The sequence below is a fragment of the Odocoileus virginianus genome, chromosome 22, assembly GCF_023699985.2.
Source record: "Odocoileus virginianus isolate 20LAN1187 ecotype Illinois chromosome 22, Ovbor_1.2, whole genome shotgun sequence".
NCBI classification, from domain to species: Eukaryota; Metazoa; Chordata; class Mammalia; order Artiodactyla; family Cervidae; genus Odocoileus; species Odocoileus virginianus.
The window spans coordinates 26,447,339-26,468,916 of NC_069695.1; the positions used below are offsets into that span (position 1 = coordinate 26,447,339).

At 42.4% G+C, this 21,578-nt stretch overlaps 1 protein-coding gene across 4 annotated transcripts in view; it reads right to left on the bottom strand.

Moving 5' to 3' along the window:
- Positions 1–21,578, bottom strand: part of ZNF521 (zinc finger protein 521) — a 305,371-nt gene that overhangs the window by 173,615 nt on the left and 110,178 nt on the right. For all 4 annotated transcript variants that reach the window (XM_070452765.1, XM_070452763.1, XM_070452762.1 and 1 more), the window contains one exon: positions 1,028–4,380. In XM_070452765.1, coding sequence (XP_070308866.1) covers positions 1,028–3,940 — 2,913 coding nt within the window. In that variant the 5' untranslated portion in view covers positions 3,941–4,380. The remainder of the gene's footprint in view (positions 1–1,027; positions 4,381–21,578) is intronic.

Genomic DNA, 21,578 nt, shown 5'->3' on the forward strand with positions numbered 1-21,578 from the left:
CACATCTGGGGAAGAGGGGCTCTGTGTTCCTCTTCTCAGCTCTCCCCTACCAGCTGACTGATGGCTATCTGCAGGGCGCTGCAGGGGGCCTCAGAGAGGGGGTGAGTGCAGAGACAAGATAAGGAAAAGGCGGTGACCCCAGACTGAAGGGAGACGGGTCTCCCTGGGGTTTTCATTTTGGTTGGATCTCCAGATAGGGACAGGTAGGAACGGGGAGAGAGCTATTAGAAACCAGGTGATAAAGCAGAAAGAAATGATAATAAAACAAGCCATCCTCGGCTCAGTTTCAAGGAAGGATGACTTACAAAACTATTTCACTGTAAATGAACTTGTTTTTCAACTGTGGAGGGGAAGAACACAAGATGACTCTTCAGCTAAGAAAAATGTTCATTTTGAAACCCAAATCCAGAGAGTGAAGACTTGGGGAGAGAGCCTTTAAAACCAACGTGAAGCATGTGGAGCTTAATAAATGGAGGGGCTCTTAAAAATTCCTATTGTGAGAAAATATCTTCCTCACCACCCGGAAGACAAAGGCAAACAGTGAGGGTTGACAACGCCATATTAAAAAGCCATCCCTACCCAATTTGTTATCCACAAATACATATATATATATTCTTTTTAATTTACTCTAAGCCAGCATGTCGGCTCATAACATCTCGTTTTTATGTCATTCTCTCTCAGCTATACACACAAGTCGGATCTGGGGATTTCAACTCGCGGTGAAACTACACTGAGGTTCCAGATCTCAGGTGGTGTTGGCATGAGAGCCGGTCTCTGTAGTCACAGAGAAGACAGTATTCTATGGAGTCTGGAATTAGTCCTACTTTGCACCATTCAAGCCCAAACTGCTGCTTCGAAAGAAGCAAGCCATCCTTGTTAATGGCCACGGCGGAAAAACACCACTGCCTTTCGATCTAAAGCCTCTCTCTGCACAGGGCAACGAATAAAGCTGAGGAAAGGGTAAACCTACAGTGGAGAGGGATGTCTGTGGAGGTTAAAGGACAAGCATCAGAAAAAGGCGAGTTACCTCATCCGATTGCGAGGGGCTGATTCTGGGCATGGGCGAGACTTGCGGCGTTTTCAACTGCGTGCTGTTGCTGTCAGGCACCAGCTCTCGGTGGACCGTTTGAATGTGGTTCTGGAGTTCACTTTCGGACTCAAACTTCACGTTGCAGCTGGAGCAGCGCGTCTTGGGGGCTCCGGCCTTGCCCTTGCCCTCCACGGCCCCCAGGTTCTCGGTCTGGCCCAGGCCCGGTCGACTGGAGCTGGGAGCGATGTTGACGCCGGGACTGGCGCTCTTACTGAGGTTCACGCAGCCTGCGCACAGACCGTAGGGCAGGCCGTTGATGTCCAGTTTCACCAGATCTTGCTTGGAACGGAATTCTTTGAGGCAGGACGCGCACTTGTACAGTTTGGGGACGTGCGGGCCGCGGCCCGTGGCCTGGACCGCGGCCCCGTTGCCGGTCTTCTGCATGTGGAACGTCCCGTGGATTTTGAGCTCCAAGGTGGAGGTAACCGTCTGCATGCAGACCACGCAGCGGAACCCCGTCAGGGAGTTCCGCAAGTCGGGGTGCATCTGGCAATGCTCCAGGAACTCCTCCTCGCTCTGCAACGGCATCTTGCAGATGCGGCAGTTTCCCGTATCCAGGCTCTTACTGTGCGTGACCTTGTGTTCGGTCAAGGTCAAGAGCGAGGGGAAGCGCTCCCCACAGATGGGGCACATGTAATGTTTCACGGGGCCCAGGTGCGTCTGCATGTGCTCCCGGAGGCCGTTCTCCGAGAAGAAGGTCCGCGAGCACACGTTGCACTTGTAGTTCCCTTTGATGAGCTCGGCTTTTTTCTTGACGATGGCGCTCTCCCCCGGCCGGATGTTGTGGTCCCGGAGCTGATGGTTCTGCAGCAGCGTCTCCATGGTGTAGGCCGCCCCGCAGATGTCGCAGCCGTACATGGGCTCCGAGGTGTCCACGTCCTCCTCGCTGCCGTCGTGGCTGTTGTGGGACTCCTGGCTGTTGGTCAGCAGGGTCTGCAACTCCACCTCCTCCTTCTGGCCCGGCTCTGAGGCCCCGTTGGCGCCGCAGTTGGGCGTCTTGGTGTCGAACACGCAGTGCTTCTCCCGCAGGTGCTTTTCCAGCAGGATGATGGCGTGGAAGGCCTTGCTGCAGAACTGGCAGTTGTACTTCTTGCTGTGCGTGGTGATGTGGCACTGCAGCTCCACCTCGGTGCCAAAGGACTCGCCGCAGAAGATGCACTTGTGCACTTTGCCCTGGTTCTCCAGGTGGTTGTGCTTCACGTGCAGCTGCAGGTCCGTCTCGTTGCGGAAGTCCCAGTTGCAGGAGGTGCAGCGATACACTTTCTTCTCGTTACTGTGCTTCACGGCCAGGTGGAGTTGGATGGAGACCTTGGAGTCGAACACCTCCTGGCAGAGGGTGCAGCGGAAGAAGACGAAGGTGTGCATGTCCAGCAGGTGTTTCTGCAGGTCGTCCACCGACGTGAACTGCTTGTCACAGCTCTCGCAGATGTAGTAAGTGGAGGTGATCATGAAATGAATGGTCACGTGCTTCAGCAGGGACTCTTGATTGGGGAACTCCTTGTTGCACTGAGGACAGGTCAGTTTCGGAAGCACGGTGTCCAGGTGGGTCTTCAGGTGAGTCTGAAAGCCGTCCAGGGACGTGTACTTAGCACCACACTGATTACAGATGTATTCTCCGGCCTGCCTTGCAGGCGCCCCTCCTACCGCCTGCATCATCTTCAGAGATGTCTGCTCTATGGCCACAGGTGACAGGGGACTCAAGGCCCTGGATTTCTTCCCGTTGTGGATATAATTCAGGGCCAAGGGAATGTTTTTATGATTCTCTTTGATGTGCTTGTTCAGTTTAAGAACGCTGTTGAATATGGGGGAATTTGTACAATAGGAACAAGAATAGACTTCTACGACTGGCTCTTTCGGAGTCCCGAGCACTGGGGACCCAAATCGGGAGCCACTGAGGTCGCAGTGGACCTGTCTTATATGCTCTTCCAGCGAAGAGTCAGTGAGGAACCCCATGTAGCAGTGGGGACAGAAGAAAGCATTGCTGTCCTTCGCCGCGGGGTTCGCAAATCCGTGAGAACATCGGATGTGTTCCTGAAGGGTGTTGAGGTCGTTGACAACTTCAGAGCAGAAGTTGCACTGGTAGACTATGGCGGGCAAGGCAGAAACAATCAGACCTGGGTCCTGAGCTTCGTGCACTTGCTTAAGATGTTCATTGAGGTTATAGAGGGAGGGCAGTACCTCCAAGCAGTACTGACAGATGTGGGCCTGCTCTGGTTTATCTAAATGCATAGTTTTCAGGTGAATCTGCAGAACCGCCAGACTGGAAAACAACTGCTTGTTGCAGTAAATACAGCTGTAGGTGACCTTCGCCTGTTTACTCGAGGGGACGGTCATGTCTGGGGTCTGCTGAGCGGCCCGCTTCCTCCCCCGACTCTTTGGGATGGGTGGGGCGGCTTCCACCATGGTCGAGCTGTCCACTGAGAGGTTGGAGTCTGGGGTCGTGCTGGACACGGAGGTGTAGCCCACCGTGACCAGGGAAGGGCTGTTGCTATGGTTGCACGACTCCGGTTGCTGGTGACTGTCCATGTGGCTGTACAGCTCCTCGACGCTGTGGAAGCTCTCGGAACAGATGCTGCAGGAGTTCTTCTTCTCCCCGCCGTGCATCTGCTCCATGTGGTTCATCAGGGAGGTCTCCTCCACGAAGAGCTCGTGGCAGTAGACGCACTGGAGGGCCGCCCGGTCCTCGTTCGGGGAGCACTCGGGGTGGCACTCGGCAATGTGCTTCTGGAGGTCTTCCGGGAAGTCAAAGCCTTCCTCGCACTGACTGCACTTCTGAGTGTCCTTCATCTTCCAGTCCTCCATCCTGGAACCCGACTGGGAGCCGTCCTTGTTCCTCTCATGGACCTGCATGTGCCCGTGTAAGGAACTAGAGGACAGGAACCCACGGCGACAAATGGCACATTTATATGGCTTGTTGGACGTGTGAGTCTTCAAGTGGATCTTCAGGTGATCACTTCTGGAGAAGGCAGCGTCGCACTCACTGCAGTGGTACTTCTTGTCCCCGGTGTGGAGTTTGATGTGGCGGTCTCGGCTCCGCTTGTGTTTGAACAGCCGGCTGCAGTAGGTGCACTTGAAAGGCAGCTTGTCGCTGTGACTCTGCTCATGGTGCTTTAGGTAGCTGAGACGGCTGAATGACTTGTCACAGAACTGGCACGGATACGGGAGTCCGGGGCCACCTTCTTCCTCTCCGAAATCACAACCTTCTCCGTGGCTGGGGGAAGTCTGGTCCTTGCTCGAAGGTGAGGAAGCTGGCCAGGAGCAGGTGGGGTCATCCTCTACATCCACTCCATCTGCAACGAGAAGATGGGAACTTTTCACTTCCAGGTCGAGAGTTCAAGAACGATTTACTGTACTGTTTCAACAAGTACACAGGGCCAACTCGAACCGTGTGAGGGGAAAAAATAGGAGGAGAGACTATTTGGATGGAACACTTTCAAATCTGAGCCCAAAGCTTTTCTTCTACGTTGACTTTTCACTGGCTTGTAAAATATAAAATGATATTAAATAGTTCGATGTCTAAATTACCCCTTTATTACTTTTTATCATTCTTCCTTAGGAGCAAGGTATATATTATGCATTGACAATTTTATTAAAATGCAGATTTTAATATATTTAATGTTTCTTTTGTATTCATTCTAAAATGATTTGCATATTATGTGAGCATCTGAAGGACCAAATGAAGAGGAAATATTACAAGAATGATTTAAAATTAATGCAGTCAGCCCAGATGTCTAATATTTAATAAAAAATTCCCTCTGCATTTTGCTTGTTTTTATAGGAAAAGGCAATTCTGCAGGCCAAAATCTTTTATGGGGTTCTTATTGATACAGACCTTATTGCATTCAGCAAAAAAATATTAAAAAGTAAGCACATGAAAGAAGACAGAAAACACAATAATAATTATGTCCTGTGTAATAAAAGACAACCAGGATTTCTTCAATAACTGTAAGATTCGAATAGCATAGACCAGAAAATGGATTATTAGATGTGAGAAGGGTACGACTAGATATTACATGTAGCTAGGATCAGCCAGGATCAAGAAAAAAAATGAGAGTTTCACAGGGTCAGAATGTAATAGTGTATTTTGTTTGGAAAGTTCAAGAGGTGGCCCGCCATTTCTTCCTTTTGCTAAAGCTTCAGCAGCATGAACTTCCTTAGCCAAACAGGACCTGCACTTTGAGGTGAGCGGAGACAAAGCAACTTGTGAAAAACTGGAAACAGGAAAAGTGATAAATGATTATGGTAAATGCTGAAAGATTTATGAGTAACAAAGAGAAGATAAACAAGCCTGAAAGCCAGATATAACCTTAGCGAGCTATCCATAAAGCAACTTTACCTTCTATTAGGTGGTTTTTTTAACTGTGTTTGCAGCAAGTGTACACTCTTACTTCTGTCACTTTCTTAACATCCAAGTGGAAAATGAGACCTCTTAAATAGACTGTGAAACCTCTTTCTGACTTTTCAAAATAATTCTAGTCTATCATTCATGATTAGAAGACATCGCAAAAGCTTGTCACTCTCCAAAGGAGCAAGATTTTTCATAAATGCCGACAAGTAAGGACCATGGAGTAGGGTTGGTAGAGAGAGCGATTCTACTAGAATAGGTCTCGTTAAGAATATTATTGAGGTTATTCTAATAAGATGCAATTAGAATGAGATCAAATACATTTTAAAATCCTTCAAAGCTGAAGTTCACTAGCAAGCTATATTATTAACATAAAAGGAGAAACTGGCGAGCATTATGTAAACAAATTCCACGTCTGCTTTCTTTAAGGTAACAAGATTTTACTAGATTATCAACCTCTTGCTTATCCACAGGAAACAGATGAGGATCATTCCTTTCCTGCATCTAGAAACTGATGACAACACCATCTCACTATCAATGCCAGATGGCAACCATCTAACTCTGAGAAAACAACCAAACACCATTCCTGGATTCCTGCCCACTGCAACAAAGCTTCGCAATACAAGTTGAAAGCCACATGATTTTGCATCCTCATTTATATCCGTCTATAACCCAACATGTTTCCAGCATAAGAAAGAGTTTGAGAATTGCCAGTGTGATTTCAATTTAAAGGTAAATGCCTATAAAGAATATATGCAAGTAAACTCATCAGCCAACATACAGAGAAACAATTTTGAAAAATTAAAAACAAAAAAACCTCACTGATGATTTAGCTTTTCTCTTAAAGAAAATAAGCCATCTATAGCTGGTAGCCCTAAAACAAACCAAAGTCTTGAAATATTTTTTCCTAATTAAAATTTTCTAATATTTTACAAAAAATTTATATTATAAAATTATATTTATATAATATATGTACATTATAAAAAATATAATATTTTATTAAATTTGGCTCAGCATTCTAGAAAGAAAATCTATCACTTTTCACACATTTATTATTTTGACTTATATCCTATTGTTTCACTTAAAAATATTTTCAAACACATCATCTGTGTACAGTTGGGGAAAACAGTGAATCAGAAATTAGTCATGCATCTATACTGAAAGAATAGAACTTAAACTTGATAATTTAGCAAGTGAATCTATTATCAAATTGCAGATTGTGCCTAGGCATGATGTATTATTATAACAACACACCAAGAATTATAGAGCAATAGACTATTATACACACGGTGCAATCCTTGACACCATGCTTAAATCAGGTTCTTGTCTGTGGCCATGCCTGATTATACCTATTACCTAACCATTCTCCTAAGCTTGTAAGTTTCAAATACAGTCAAGTGAGCTGAGGATCAGGAGTTTTTACTCAAACCAAGATGCAAGGGAGCTAGAAACCTTCTCTTCACTCTCTCTCCTGTCCCTATTACTTGGTCTTAGCAAAAAGATGTGATAATCACAGATGATGTATCTCTGTAACTGAGATACATGGAAATTGCCCTACCGGATTCACAGGCTGCAAAATGGAGGCCGTTGAGCAGAAATAGAAAGTTTGAGTAGGGAATGCTACTTTTGGAAGAATCAACAAAGGTTCCACAAAAAGTTGATTCCTGTTTTAAAGTCAAAATTATAAAATGCTCATTTGCTAGGACTGTAACTGAGCCTGTTCTCCTTGAGGTGCGCAAGGAACTCACTGAGGAAACTCCCAGGGGTGTTAGTTCATGCTCTAAGGGTATCAGTATCGCCCCAGACTTTGTGTTAGTGGTGGTGTTGCCAATATTCTCTGAGGTCTACCTTAGTCTCCGCAAGCTACCCATTCCCATCACCTTAAGTTTTTTGGCATGCACAGCTCACACGATGCTTACATGGCTACTATAGACCTAAACAATTTCAAGTTGTTTTTTTCATCTGGAAGAAACTATGGAGGATTCTTTCAATCCCCGTTACTGAGTCAACTTGAACTTTTTTTCCCTTCAGCACTCACTAAGTGCTACTAACAGGAATGTCTTTTTGTGTTATGGCAAGTTTTCTGCATTTCAATGTGAAGTGCTTAACATGTCCACGTTAAATTTTAATTTTTGGAATCAATCACTTCACACTAGCTGACTCTCGGAGAGCTATACCTCTTACAACGGGAAGAAGGAAAGGGGAAAAAAATAAAAATACACAGATACAACTTTGCTGGAAACCAACTCCATGGCCTAAAAGTCTATTTAAAGATGCAAATGTGTGTGCACAGTTAGTGCAGATGTTTTTCTACAGCAACTGTACTTGCTGAGTTTCAGCATATCCATAAAGCACATTAAAACAAGTGTGTGAACACTCGGAGATGAAAGTCTCGAACACTCCTGAGATTTGCAGTGGAAAGGAGAGCCGCCTGACTTTTCTCCAAGCAGACAGGAATGCCCATGATTCAGCAGCCTGAGTAAATAAAAGAGGTCCTTATTTCCTAATTTTGCTGGCTGGCCACACTGCAGCAGCCTCTGTGCTCCTGCCAAAGGGGATACAGAACTGGAACTACACCCAGCCGCTGAAGGCCTGTCTTTGTTAGCCAGCCAGGCTTTCCCGACCATCTTCTGGCAACAAAACTGCCATATCCTGCGAGGAAGACCTCCATCTCGGGCTTGATGGTTCTCTAGTCTGCCTGAAAGGACGAAACAACAGATTTTGCTAGGTCTGCATCGGAGGAGGACAGCTGGAAACTCAGTTAGCGGCAGAGCCACACCTGTTCGGTCATATTGATGGGAGAAAGTGCTCACTAACAGAAAAGTGAAGTCATGCTAGAAGGAGGGATCGCACAGGGAAAAGGCAACCAGAGCGCAAAGTGCGACCTCTCTGACATGAGCCATCGCCCCTCATAGACCAACCTGGGAGGAGAGAGCAAAGATTGGCTGTGATTTTATCCTGGCCGCTGGGGGACAGGCAGATGAGTACACCGCAGGAGGGGCTGCCCAGCAGCCAAATGGGGGGCTGATAATGTCCGTCTACAGCCTGTCACCGTGGAAGAAAAGTGCTGCTGAGGGTCCGGCTTTTCTTTCACTTTCAAGCCCAACTCAAGTAGTCATTAAAAAAAGATCAAAGAAAAAGGAGGAGAAGATGCTCAGGAAGGTCTGGGGTGATGCTAAAGCTTTTCTTTTCTTTTCTTTTAATTTTTTTGCACTATCAAGCAGGTCTTAGTTGGGCTTCCCTGGTGGCTCAAAAGGTAAAGAATCTGCCTGCAATGCAGGAGAGGGTAAGGTACATGCTTCTGGAGGGCAGGGACCAAGTCTCTTAGAATGCTGACTCCAACAGTATGGGCAGTCCTGAAATTATTAAGGAGAAAGAGAAATAACAAAGTGGATTGACTCGACATGTTAAAGAAGTGATCTGAGTCTCTGAAGATATGGAAACTTCCAATACTTTTAGTTCTTTGTAGGGCTGGCCCCACGAGAAGCTGGCCTACTGATGTCCTTTGCTACCTGAGTTCATTCACTGTAACTGCAGGGTTCTCGCTAAACCACCCTTTGGGAACTCAGTATCATGTGTGTGCAAGATTTCCTTAACAGGAACAGGATTTAGATCACCAGTTACTTTTCAAGTGTGGAAAAGAAGACCGAATACTGACAGCTCTGGTACCTCTGTTTTTGGAGGTCAATGACTCAGAATGAAAACTAAAAGTCAAGAGTCTGGAGTTTTATTTCTAGCTTCATAATGGACTTAGAGAGTGACCTGGCCAAGTCATTTAATCTGCCCCTACCTAGGTATTTCACCTGCAATATGAAGATAATAATTCTTGCTACTTACCCTCTGGGGTGTTACAAAGATTAGTGAACATTTCTAGGGCGCCTATCATTGCTGGAAGAAAAGGTGCATATGTAAACAAAAAGACTTGTATGTGTTGCATGTATTAACGTTTTCACATGTAAGCTTCTCATATGTGCAGTATAAACATATTTTAGCATTTTCTTTTCTTTAATGGAACCACTGGAATATCAGCTTTAAGGATCGGCCCAAAGAGCGTCTTAAGCATTCATAGCTGTATATTCAGTCATCAAGAAAATAAAATATAAATAGTTGGTGATACCTAAAAGTTAATGAACCATGAATCCAAGCTGATTGTGTTAAATTATCATACATATGATATAATCTCAGGTCTTTACAGACAGATAACCTTGGAATGAGTATTTTGAAGGTAATTCTGAAGCCAACTATGGACTTTTGTAATCACCTCTTTTATCCTTAAAACACTAGCAGTGCAATTATTGCACTGTTAGTACTTGGTGTTAGTACTCATGTTAGTACTTGTGTCATCGACTCTTTGCGAACCCCGCGGACTGGAGCACACCAGGCTCGTCTGTCCATGGAATTCTTCAGGCAAAAATACTGGAGTGGGTAGCCATTCCCTTCTCCTTCTCCAGGAGATCTTTCCCACCCAGGGTTCAAACCCAGGTCTCTTGCATTGCAGGCAGATTCTTTACTGCCAAAGCCAATAGCAAAGTCGCAATCATTGCATTATTTAACATCAAAATAAGTTCATTCAGTGGATGATTTTTTTTAAGTGTAGGACAACAGGTAAAAACATGAGATCGAAACAAATTTCCAGGTTAGTTCTTCCACTGACTGGAAAATGGTTCTTTCTTTATCCAGCGTGCTAGAGGGAGCGAACTTTTATGTTAAGAGTTCATAGTCCTTTTTGAACTCCTTAACTTAAGACACCTTAAGATAATTAAACTGAGAACCTTGAGGAGAATATTCTGGGTACACAAAGGCTGAGAGAAGTTAGGTGCTATCAAGAGAGAACATATTTTGAAATGTGTGTTTAATAGGCATAGATAAGAAGGATATTTGTCCTGTTAACCCAGAGTCATCACAGTAACAACTCTGCATCATCACATTTAAAATCACCTAACCAAATTGCGCAACACATTTTAAAATCAATGATCTAAATTGCTGAAGGATATGGTCACTGTAAATAAACCATTATGCATTATTACACAATTGTTTCCTTTCATTCTCAACAGAAATGTCAACAGCTTTAGAAAAGTGGCCACTTTTGTAACATAACTATCATACTTTTGGAAAAAACCCACAGTCCTGTGTTAAATTCACCCCTTTGTCATGCAACTTATTTATCTACTTGAAAAGGAATACTCTTTACTGGGTGTTCAAAAGAGAAAAGTGAACCTTACAATTATGTATAGTTCACAGATGCTTTATAATTCTGTAATATCACACATTGTTCTGGAAGGACCAGTTACATGCATTAGCAGGCTATGAGGGAAAAGAGTGGTCAGTCATTAATGATAGCAAACTGAGGGAACAGGCAATGGAGGAACACATTTTTTTAACACAGTCAAGATGAATTCCAGATATCAGAGCTTAGAGGCTATTTATTTTTCCTTTCAATACTCCCTTAAAAAAAAAAGAGAGAGGTTCACTGCTTAGGATGAGCCAATAGAAGAGATAAGAAGTTGTTATCACCCTGCCTCAGCCCCTCCTTAGGTAATCCTGGGTTTTAGAGCCAAGCTGGCTCTTTCACCAGACACATTTCTATTACGTGTGCAGAGAAGTACAAATGTTTTGCTTACTGTTGCTTAAAGTTCACTTGAACAGACGGAGCTCAATGAATTCCATCTTCTACCGCCAAATTAAACAGAAAACAGTGCATTCTTAAGCAGTTCACACTTAACTCCACCTCTCAAATCAGAGGAAAAAGCTGACGTGAAACCAGTTAAAGAACACTCATCCTCTCTCTCACGGAAACCAAGACGTGTTTCTGAAGCCAGACAGAAGGAAAAGCGGTTTCCAGTGATGGGGGGGCAGGGGGTGAGCACAGCTTTGCTGTTCCCATCTTTTGGCTCACTTAAAGATATAGATAACTAATGATAAGCACCAAGCTCTTGGCGTTCAATAATTGGCAATCGTGTGCTACACATCTGCTTACAGTGCTGTGACTGTGAGCTTTCTACATCATTTAACGTATTTATCTCTCCTTTAATAATGACAGCCATCATCACAGTGAATTTCCCAAATCTGTTTTCTTTTTATCTCAACTATTTTGAGTTAGAAAGAATGTTTTCATTACTTAGAAGTCTTGTATTTATGACCTCATACCACAAAGAATTTGAACCACTTCTTCATTGCTTATTTCATTTACTCATTTATTTAGCCAACATTTATGAAGCACCTACTATGTGTTTACATCTGATAACTAGCATATGAACTCTAGAAATTATTGTGTTTTTAAAGTTTTTACTTGCTTGTCTCTAACAAAATAAATAATAAAATTCTAGCATTCCTCATAGTTAATATTCTTAGAATCAAACATGACATTGTATGAAAGAGCTTTCTAAACTACTGCAATATAAAAATGTACTAAAATTACTACTACTACTCTAAAAGCCATAGCTACCTTTACGTTATAGCTGAAAAATGTGAAAACATTATAAAGGAATATTAGTTGTTGCTGTTTTTCATATTGAGATTCTAAGAATTCTAAAGGACTTAAGGGCCATCTTTGTTTAAAAATAAAAAAATAAACAAAAATACCAAAACAAAATCTTCTGAATGCTAATAATAATTACCTTGAAAATCAATGTACTTTAGAACATTTTTTAATAGCTCCACACAGGCAAGCTGTGATTAATTCATTAGTGGAGTAAAATCCCCATGATGGGACAGCTTGCATTCAAAATCCTGAAACCACATTCCACAGTCTGACACTAGTCTAATATCTCACTATTTTACTTGCTGAGAAATTTCTTGAGGGTAAATTCTATTTTGCTTCAAAATCCTTTGCTCTAGGGTGAAATATAACTATAAAGCTTTGAAGATGTAGCCACATCTTTTGAAATATACTCAACAAATTTCTCAGTTACCATGTTAATCATTGTACCTGTAAGTTAATCTCTTCACTGAGGTAGAGTTAAAGTAAAAGGGATTCTTCCACTAAGAAAGCTAAATTTGAAAATGGCTTTATCGGTGAATGATGGACCTCAGAAAAATCATTCCATCATGTTAATAATGGCTTTTTTGAAGAACTGCGCTAACACACTACAATGTTTAGACAAAGCAATCAAATTCTATTTCAAAGAGGAAACTGGTGTATAAGAATGGTTTGTCACGTAAAACTCTTCTGAATGTTTTTCTAGCATGTAGGCTTTGATTCAAGGTTGGCAAACTCTGGGTCACAAGGAATTATAACAGTCCTGAAGTGGTGTTCACTCGAGCTGAATTCCACCTGTATCATACCCATGGCAGCAGCAAAGCTGACATGAATTTTTGGCAGTTTAAAGAGGCCACATTGTATACTTCACTGCAGATAAAGCCACTGGAGAATACAAAAGTGTTGAAAGGCTAAAATTTAATTAATGACCAATTAGCACCCCCTGTGGGTTCATTGTGCAGTAAAGTGATAAATACGGTGTGCTAATATAGAAAAAGCTGTTACAAAGATTAGGGAGGAAGTACTACTAGAATTATCCATTTGATGTTACAATACAGTGGCCATCAGTATTCTTGATTTTGAGGTTCCTGTGTCTAAACATGATAGGAATTAAGATCTAGGGCAAAATTATTATTTTCTTTTTATTTTAAGGTGCAGAGGTTAAGCCCCACACTCAGACAGCTAGTGAATGCACCTAGCTAAACACCCAGCAGCTGCAACTCAGACTAGTTTGTGTAGCCTCCTACCCAATCAGTGTTCATGCACTTTATGGGGAAGTTATATGCTATGTTAGTCGCTCAGTCGTATCTGACTCTTTGAGACCCCATGGACTGTAGCCCGCCAGGCTCCCCTCTCCATGGGCTTCTCCAGGCAAGAATACTGGAGTGGGTTGTCATTTCCTTCTCCAGAGGATCTTCCTGACCCAGGGATCGAACCCAGGTCTCCTGCATTGCAGGCAGATTCTTTACCCTCTGAGCCAACAGGGAAGACTTTACATACTACTGGTGATATTTAAAAATTGGCGGATCTGGACTATCTTGAGATTCTATGCGTATGTTGAGATCTACAGAACAAATTGCCAATACATCCTCACAAGATAGAATTTCTATGGTGTTTCAAAAGAATCATCATTAACTTTCACATTAACACTTACATAGTAAAACTAAAATTGAAAAGTGATGTTGGATCCCAAGTAACCACACTGATACAAGGAGTCATTTATTTTAAATGGAATAATGTTTATAAACGGCAAAGGATAAAAGTATGTTCTTAAAATAACTCTAATTCTGGCATAACAAAATATTTCTACACAGATCATTAATATCAATGACCTTATTTGTGTAGTTTTTTTTTTCTATTAGCCTAATTAGGCAATATTTGAAAGAGGCAATCCTGAAAAAAAGCTGATTATTAATTTGATGGATTTTCCAGGTACCTCATTCTCCCTTTGTTTTCTATGTCTCACTTTAGGTTCAGTTTATTCTTCCCTAGAATGAAACTAAAAATAAAATTCAAACTGGCTCATTCTATCATTTGCTTCTTGTTAACAGTCCTGGTAATGTATTTATAGGAACCAAACTAGTCAAAAGTATAGCACAGGGAAGGCGTGCATGTATGTTTTTATGCAGGACTGAATGTGCAGAACAGATTTAATGATTAATGCTCAATCATGGCATACATTTTTAAAATATCTTTTCTATTTCTCATTACAAAGTGTTAATCATATAATTTGCCACTTAATATGTGTAAATGTATAATCATGCCTTAATGAAGTGCACTTGATTAGGGGAAGTTTCTATGATGCAATTTTTTTTACTTATTAATATATATCACATGTATTATTTTTATTAAATTATATATGTTGTATACTCAATTATATATTTAACACATATGCATATGCTTATGTATATGCATGATGAAGCACAAGCTGGAATCAAGATTGCCAGGAGAAATATCAATAACTTCAGATATGCAGATGATACCACCCTTATGGCAGAAAGTGAAGAACTAAAGAGCCTCTTGATGAAAGTGAGAGAGGAGAGTGAAATAGCTGGCTTAAGACTCAACATTCAGAAAACTAAGATCATGGCCTCTGGTCCCATCACTTCATGGCAAATAGATGGAGAAACAATGGAAACAGTGACAGACTTTATTTGGGGGGTGGGGTGGCTCCAAAATCACTGCAGATGGTGACTGCAGTAATGAAATTAAAAGACGCTTACTCCTTGGAAGAAAAGTTATGACCAACCTAGACAGCATATTAGAAAGCAGAGACATTACTTTGCCAACAAAAGTCCGTCTAGTCAAGGCTATGATTTTTCCAGTAGTCATGTATGGATGTGAGAGTTGGACTATAAAGAAAGCTGAGCACCAAAGAATTCATGCTTTTGAGGTGTTGGAGAAGACTCTTGAGAGTCCCTTGGACTGCAAGGAGATCCAACCAGTCCATCCTCAAGGAAATCAGTCCTTAATATTCACTGGAAGGACTGATGTTGAAGCTGAAACTCCAATACTTTGGCCACTTGATGCGAAGAGTTGACTCATTTGAAAAGACTCTGATTCTAGGAAAGGTTGAAGGCGGGAGGAAAAGGGGACAAAAGAGGATATGATGGTTGGATGGCATCACTGACTTGATGGACAAGAGTTTGAGTAAACTCCAGGAGTTGGAGATGGACAGGGAAGCCTGGCGTACTGCAGTCCATGAGGTCGCAAAGAGTTGGACACAACTGAACGACTGAACTGAACTGAATTGTATTAAAATATATGTGTGTATATAGATGTGTGTAATATTGCCTTGTTTATACATGTAACTAAGATGAAATTTATATATTATATATATTACTTTTATTAAATTATATGTACTGTATGCTCAATTATATATTCAACACATATATAAATATATAATTGTATTAAAATATATGTGTGTATATAGATATGTATAATAGATATATATATTGGCTTGTTTATATATGTAACTAAGATGAAGTTTCTCCAATGTACAAGACAGAGAGTGTATAAAATTCCACTGAAAACCAAATATGACTCAGTAAATAAACTCTACTCAGATAATATGTAACTGCTTAGTTCACATGTGAAATGCACCAATTCTGAATAATTTTCATCGAGAAATTGATAGCAGTGTTTCTCTGCTTTTGTTTTGGAGTTTTTAAACTTGTTTTTGAAAAGAGGAATATGGATAGCATACATCTGTATATGTTCAAAACCTATGGGTATGACCCTTACAGAAACATGTTTCTAAAACCCAAAGACATAAAGCCAACTGGCACAATTCTGGGAGCTCGACTGACTCAAAGTTGCCTGCAAGAAAGTGCTGTTTCTGAAGCTTTATGAAGCCTCCTCCCACATCTGAGCTCCACTCTTTTCTCTTAAGATGACCTGATGTGGTTTGGCATGGGTTATGCATAGCTCTGGGTCTGACTTGAGGGATCAAAGGAAAGAAAATAAATGAATTTGATTGAAGCCCACACAGAGAAAAGGAAGTCAAGGCTGTCATTCTTAACTTTTCATATATATGAAGTGTTAGATTTAAGATCTGTGAGAAGTCTTAGCCTTTAGAGGAAAAAAAGCACTAATTTAACAGGTGAAAACACAGATCAGCAAGAATGAGTAACAGGTTACAATCTGCACTAACAATACCAGCTCAAGGGGTTTTAAAAACCCAAGCCCTATTCCCTCCTGTTCAGGCAAGCACTTGATCTAAGTGTCAGGTAATTCTCTCCCAGTCCATCCTTCCCCACCTCCCCCTAAAACAACAACTGCCTCAACTGCTACCTAGTCATCCTGTTTTTATGGGTAAATGAATGAACTTAAAATAGCATTTCACATTGTTCTCTCTTTGTTGGTAAAGATTCCATTCTGTTTATTTTTTCTTTTATAAAACCAGATTATGCTAATTGGCATAAGACTACACACATATATTGTTGTTGTTGTCCAGGCGCTAAGTCATGTCCAACTCTTTTTGACCCCACGGACTGCAGCAAGCTTGGCTCCTCTGTCCACTGTCTCCTGGAGTTGGCTCAAACTCATATCCATTGAGTCACAGATACTATCTAACCATCTCATCCTCTGCCCCACCCCTCTTCTCCTTTCGCCATCAACCTTTACGAGCACCAGGTCTTTTCCAATGAGTCGGCTCTTCCCGTCAGGTGGCCAATATGGGAGTTTCAGCTTCAGCATCAGTCTTCCAATGAATATTCAGGGTTGATTTCCTTTAGGATTGACTGGTTTCATCTCCTTGCTGTCCAAGGAAGTCTCAAGAGTCTTCTCCAGCACCACAATTCAAAAGCATCAGTTCTTGGGTACCCAGGCTTCTTTATGGTCCACCTTTCACATCTGTACATGACCACTGGGAAAACCACAGCTTTGACTATACAGATTATTGTTGGTAAAGTGATGTCTCTGTGTTTTAACATGCTGTCTAGGCTTGTCATAGCTTTCTTTCCAAGGAGCAAGAATCGTTTAATTGCATAAAATGTTAGGCACTCAGTCGTGTCCGACTCTTCATGACTCTATGGATTGCAGCCAACCAGGCTCTTCTGTCCATGGAATTTTCCAGGCAAGAATACTGGAATGGCTAGCCATTCCCTTCTCCGGGGGATCTTCCCTACCCAGGGATCAAACCTGTGTCTCTGGCATTGCAGGCAGATTCTTTACCCTCTGAGCCACCAAGGAAGCCTTTAATTGTATGGAGAACAACAAAAACCTAACAATCAATTCTTTGAACCTGTAACCTGAGGTTGACAAGTCAGGACAGCCTATTTCTTAATATTACTTCCAGCTACTGCCTATAAAAATCACACACACACACATAAAACACACACCTCCAGTTTTTTTTTTTATAATGCTCCTCTCCCTCCCTAGGGCTTCCCAAGCGGCACTATTAATAAAGAACCCACCTGCCGGTGCAGAAGACATAAGAGATGTGTATTTGATCCCTGGGTTGGGAAGATCCCCTGGAGGAGGGCATGGCAAACCACTCCAGTATTTTTGCCTGGAGAGTCCCACGGGCAGAGGAGCCTGCCAGGCTACGGTCCATGGGGTTGCAAAGAGTCCGATATAACTGAAGTGACTTAGCATGCGGGCACGTGCCCTCCCTTCCTCTCTTCCTTCCATCCTCTCTTCTGGGGGGAGCAGTTCCGTTGGGTCAGGTATTGGCAAATAAAAGCAGAAGAAAAGATTCCATCAGATTAGCGCTGTGGTTGGCTTCATCTTTCTCGTGCTCTTGCCTCTGGAGCCACATTTTCTACTGCTCACCCAGTGAGGGATACAATGAAGGGGCCTCCTCACCTTCCTCCATGTTCCCTTTCTTCTGTCATCACTGCAGCTACCACGACTCCACACAAGGAAACCGAAGGCTGAACCCCCGCCCAGCCAGGTGACCAAGAGCGGCGTTCCTTAGCATGATCCACCAACCTGCACCCCAGTCAGTTGAGCAGCAGTCACAAACTCCTCCACACACCCCTCCCCAGGTCCACTGACAGTGATCTTCTAGGGGACGGGCTCTGAAATCCTCAGTTTTAGGAAGTTTTTAGGGTGCTTCCCCTGTATTTCTGAGTTTGAAAACCACTATTGTCTTCTATGTCCTATGAATCATTTAAATCCTCTGCTTCAAGTTCACTGCCTGGCCGTGTCTTTTCCACATTGGCCACTCCACACTAGAGCAGGGGTGATGGAAATCTTTCTCTCCCTCACCCAAAGACCAAAATAAATCCCATCTCTTCCAAGAGGCAACTTTTTCAAAAAGAAAAGGACATCATTATCCTTTGCTTTCCCAACTCTTAACACTGCCCGCTCCTACTATGGATAGGACTCCAAGTTTCCAGTCTTTCCAGTGTAACATTCAACTAACTCCCAGAAATTACTTCCTCTCTGTAGAAGTGTTGTTGGCAGCAGCCTGCAAATTTCTAGAAACAGACAGTAACCATTTTGAAAAGTTATAAAGTTCCAAGTACATAAAGGCTGAATGTTACCTGCTTCAGCTACAGACTTGTGAGTAAACAGCTCGTTTCAAATGTGAACATGGAAAAATCTACCTCCTAAAGTTTGGTGGATAATTACTTTCAAGCTGCATTAGCTTGATGAGAAATATCAATAGGCTATGAAATGCTGCTCACCCTGTGAACCATTTCAAAGAATGAAGGTCGTCATAAAACGGAAGACAAGGCAAATGAGTAAGTGAAGGAGGGAGAGGGGAAGGGGGCAGGGGCTTGTAATGATCAGCAATACTCTCTTTTTGCACTCAGGAAGGCATGACTAGAACTGCTGATTGCATGCCTTAAGTCTGGTCCTCTTGAGAAACCATAGATATCTTTTTGGTTTTGTTTTTTTTTTTACACTGGCTCCTATCAGTCTCAGGCAACTTCCTGGGTTCTGCACGTAAGTGTGGAATGTCATACAGTAAATTAAGCCTTCTGCTGTCAAAGCTGGAAATAGGAGGGCAGTAGAAAAGTAGCTTGATCTCAAATGATTTTTATTGGCTTCATTTACATCCTGTTTAAGGTCTTCTGAGTAGCTCAAGGTGTCTTATCTCTGACTACCAGGGGGTATTTTGCAGTCAGAGCAGTTAACATACTTCTCTCTCCCTCCCCTCCTATTCCTTTCCCTCAAGCTCTCTCTCTTTTTTTTTTCTTCAAGCCATCTTATCTTATCACACACATCTCTTCAGGCTGAGGAGAACCCATACTTATCAGAAGCAGTGTGCTCTATTGTCGTTTGGGGCTCTTGTAGACAAATGAAAGTTTAAGTCAAAAGAAAATCAGTTAACCTCTTCTCCACTCGGTTTGGAAATACTCAGGGCTGTCTCACTTTTGCGAGTTCTGAATGGTACCAGGAGCTTTCCCCTGTAATTTACATGCAGGCAGAGCAGCTACCCCATCAGATTAAGAAGAGCAGGTACAAAGTTGCCAGTACTAAATTGCACAATGACCCTGAATAATATAGCTGCAGTTTGCCTTCACCAGGCTACTCACTCTCTGCCTAGGATCATTTATCCATGCTATCTCAGGAAGAGGAAGTGCCAATGCGTGCTAAGTCCCTTCAGTCGTGTCCGACTCTGTGACCCCGTGGACTGTAGTCCACCAGGCTCCTCTGTCCATGGGATTCTCCAGGCAAGAATATTGGAGTGGGTTGCCATTTCCTCCTCTAGGGGATCTTTCCAAGGATGGAACCCATGTCTCTTGTCTGCTGCGTTGGCAGGTAGGTTCTTTACCATTACCACTACATGGGAAGCCAGGAAGCTCCAATAATCTACTAGAAAAAAAAAAAGAAAAGACAGAAACTAAAAGACAGTGAGGGCAAGAGAGAAACAGCATTTGAGAGAGGAGGGAGTTCTCTCCAGAGGCACCTGAGCGCCTCACTATGGGGCTCATATAAACACTAGATGGTTGGTAGAAATACATCAGTACACAACTTCTCTAGTAACAGCACACACATTACTGAAATCTCTTACAAAATCACAGTCTGCTAGGGAACCCAAGTATGGAGGGACTTGATCCTTCTCTTACAAACCCTGTAGCAATAGCCTACAACTTGGGTACACCTTGGAATCATCCGAGGAGCTTTTAAAATACTGGGTCCCTGCCCAGACCAATTAAATCAGACCCTCTTAGGGTCGGGGCCCCGGGGGACGCAGTCAAGGTTGACAACCACTGCCTCTAGACTATCACGAGTCATTTTGCAAAGCCCCATGGAAGGCAGTCTAAGAGCCAGACTCCATACAAACAAACCCCTTCATTGTCTGGGCTCTCCTCCACCAGGAGAGGCAGGCCAGCACAGGGCTAAGTTTCTGCATACTTTGTGTCAAATGCAATGAACCAGATTTTTTCTTTTGTAAGTTACAGCAAGCACAAGTGAACACTCCAATCACTCACCATTATTCCCTGTGAAAGAGCAATATGTGAACAGTTATTAGGCGCCTCATCTGTGTGTTTTATATCCCTTTAAAAAATTCCCATCCCTCTTCTCCTTCATCCCCCAGCACCCCCACGGGCTCCTTTCTATTAGTGATAACCCCATCCTTTCACCTGCGGTGAAGGCTCTCTTAATTGTCCATTATCTTAGCGTGTCAGCACAAAGGAGCGGAGACAGACTCCTCGTCCAAACGGTTTCACCTCCCTCTCCTGAGAGTGATGCCCTTGTCAAGGCATTAAAGACACGAAAACCTGCCACTTATCAGAATTGTATTTGAATCGAACCACTGTCCTTGAAAACTGTAGGCAGGAGATGGTATCAAATAGCAGCGCATTGCCAGCTCCAGGTCCACTGAGGCTGGAACAATCTACAAAGATACCATCCAAACTTCGCCTTGCAGCCCTCATAATAGAATTACAGGTAACAATGAAAACATGTTCCCTGATTTTTTTAAGTGCTAAATACAAAGGAATTCCTGAGTCATATTGCTCTCAAGGCAAAGCTAACAGCTCCAAGCCCTAGGATGTCTTTGAATGTAAACTGAAGGAGGAACCAAACCATAAAACTCATCTAATTATTCCAGGCCTATGATTCTCACAAAGATAAGTCAAGGCTATGAAAACATCACACTTATCTTGTTACAATGGGTTGAGGGGAATGAGCACATCTTTGGTGATCTTATGGATAAATGAAACATGTTCTAGATAGCATCTAAACACAAAAATAAAAGAAAAAGTGTTTTCAAGTATTCACGTCATTTTGTGTGATTTCCATTTCTCTGTATCTCCTTGCCACTTTTTATATTTCTTTCTTACTCAGTTCGAACCCACACTGCCTTAGAAAAAAAGAATTTATGCGTGCTTTTAACAAGTAAACAAGTGTACAAATTAATTCAGAGAGCAGTAATTTTGAAAATTTTCTATGTTTAATGTGCATTGCAGTTAAACTACTTTTTCTGTACAAATTAATTTACTGCATCAGTGATCGATGTTTATGTTTAGGCAATTTTATTTCTCAGTATGGTAAAATTAGACCTAATAGTTGCAACCTGTTATGTCCAATCTGTCACTGAAATTCAAATTGCCTTTTTCCTATTATTCAAGGAGCAATTTGGAGGAATTAAAGCCATCTAAAAATGGAAGACAAACACTTCTCTGTAAGAACTCAATAGTCTGTGTCATCAACCAAATCCACACCCCCGTGATCTCTCCAAAGCAGATCCTTTCAACATGGTT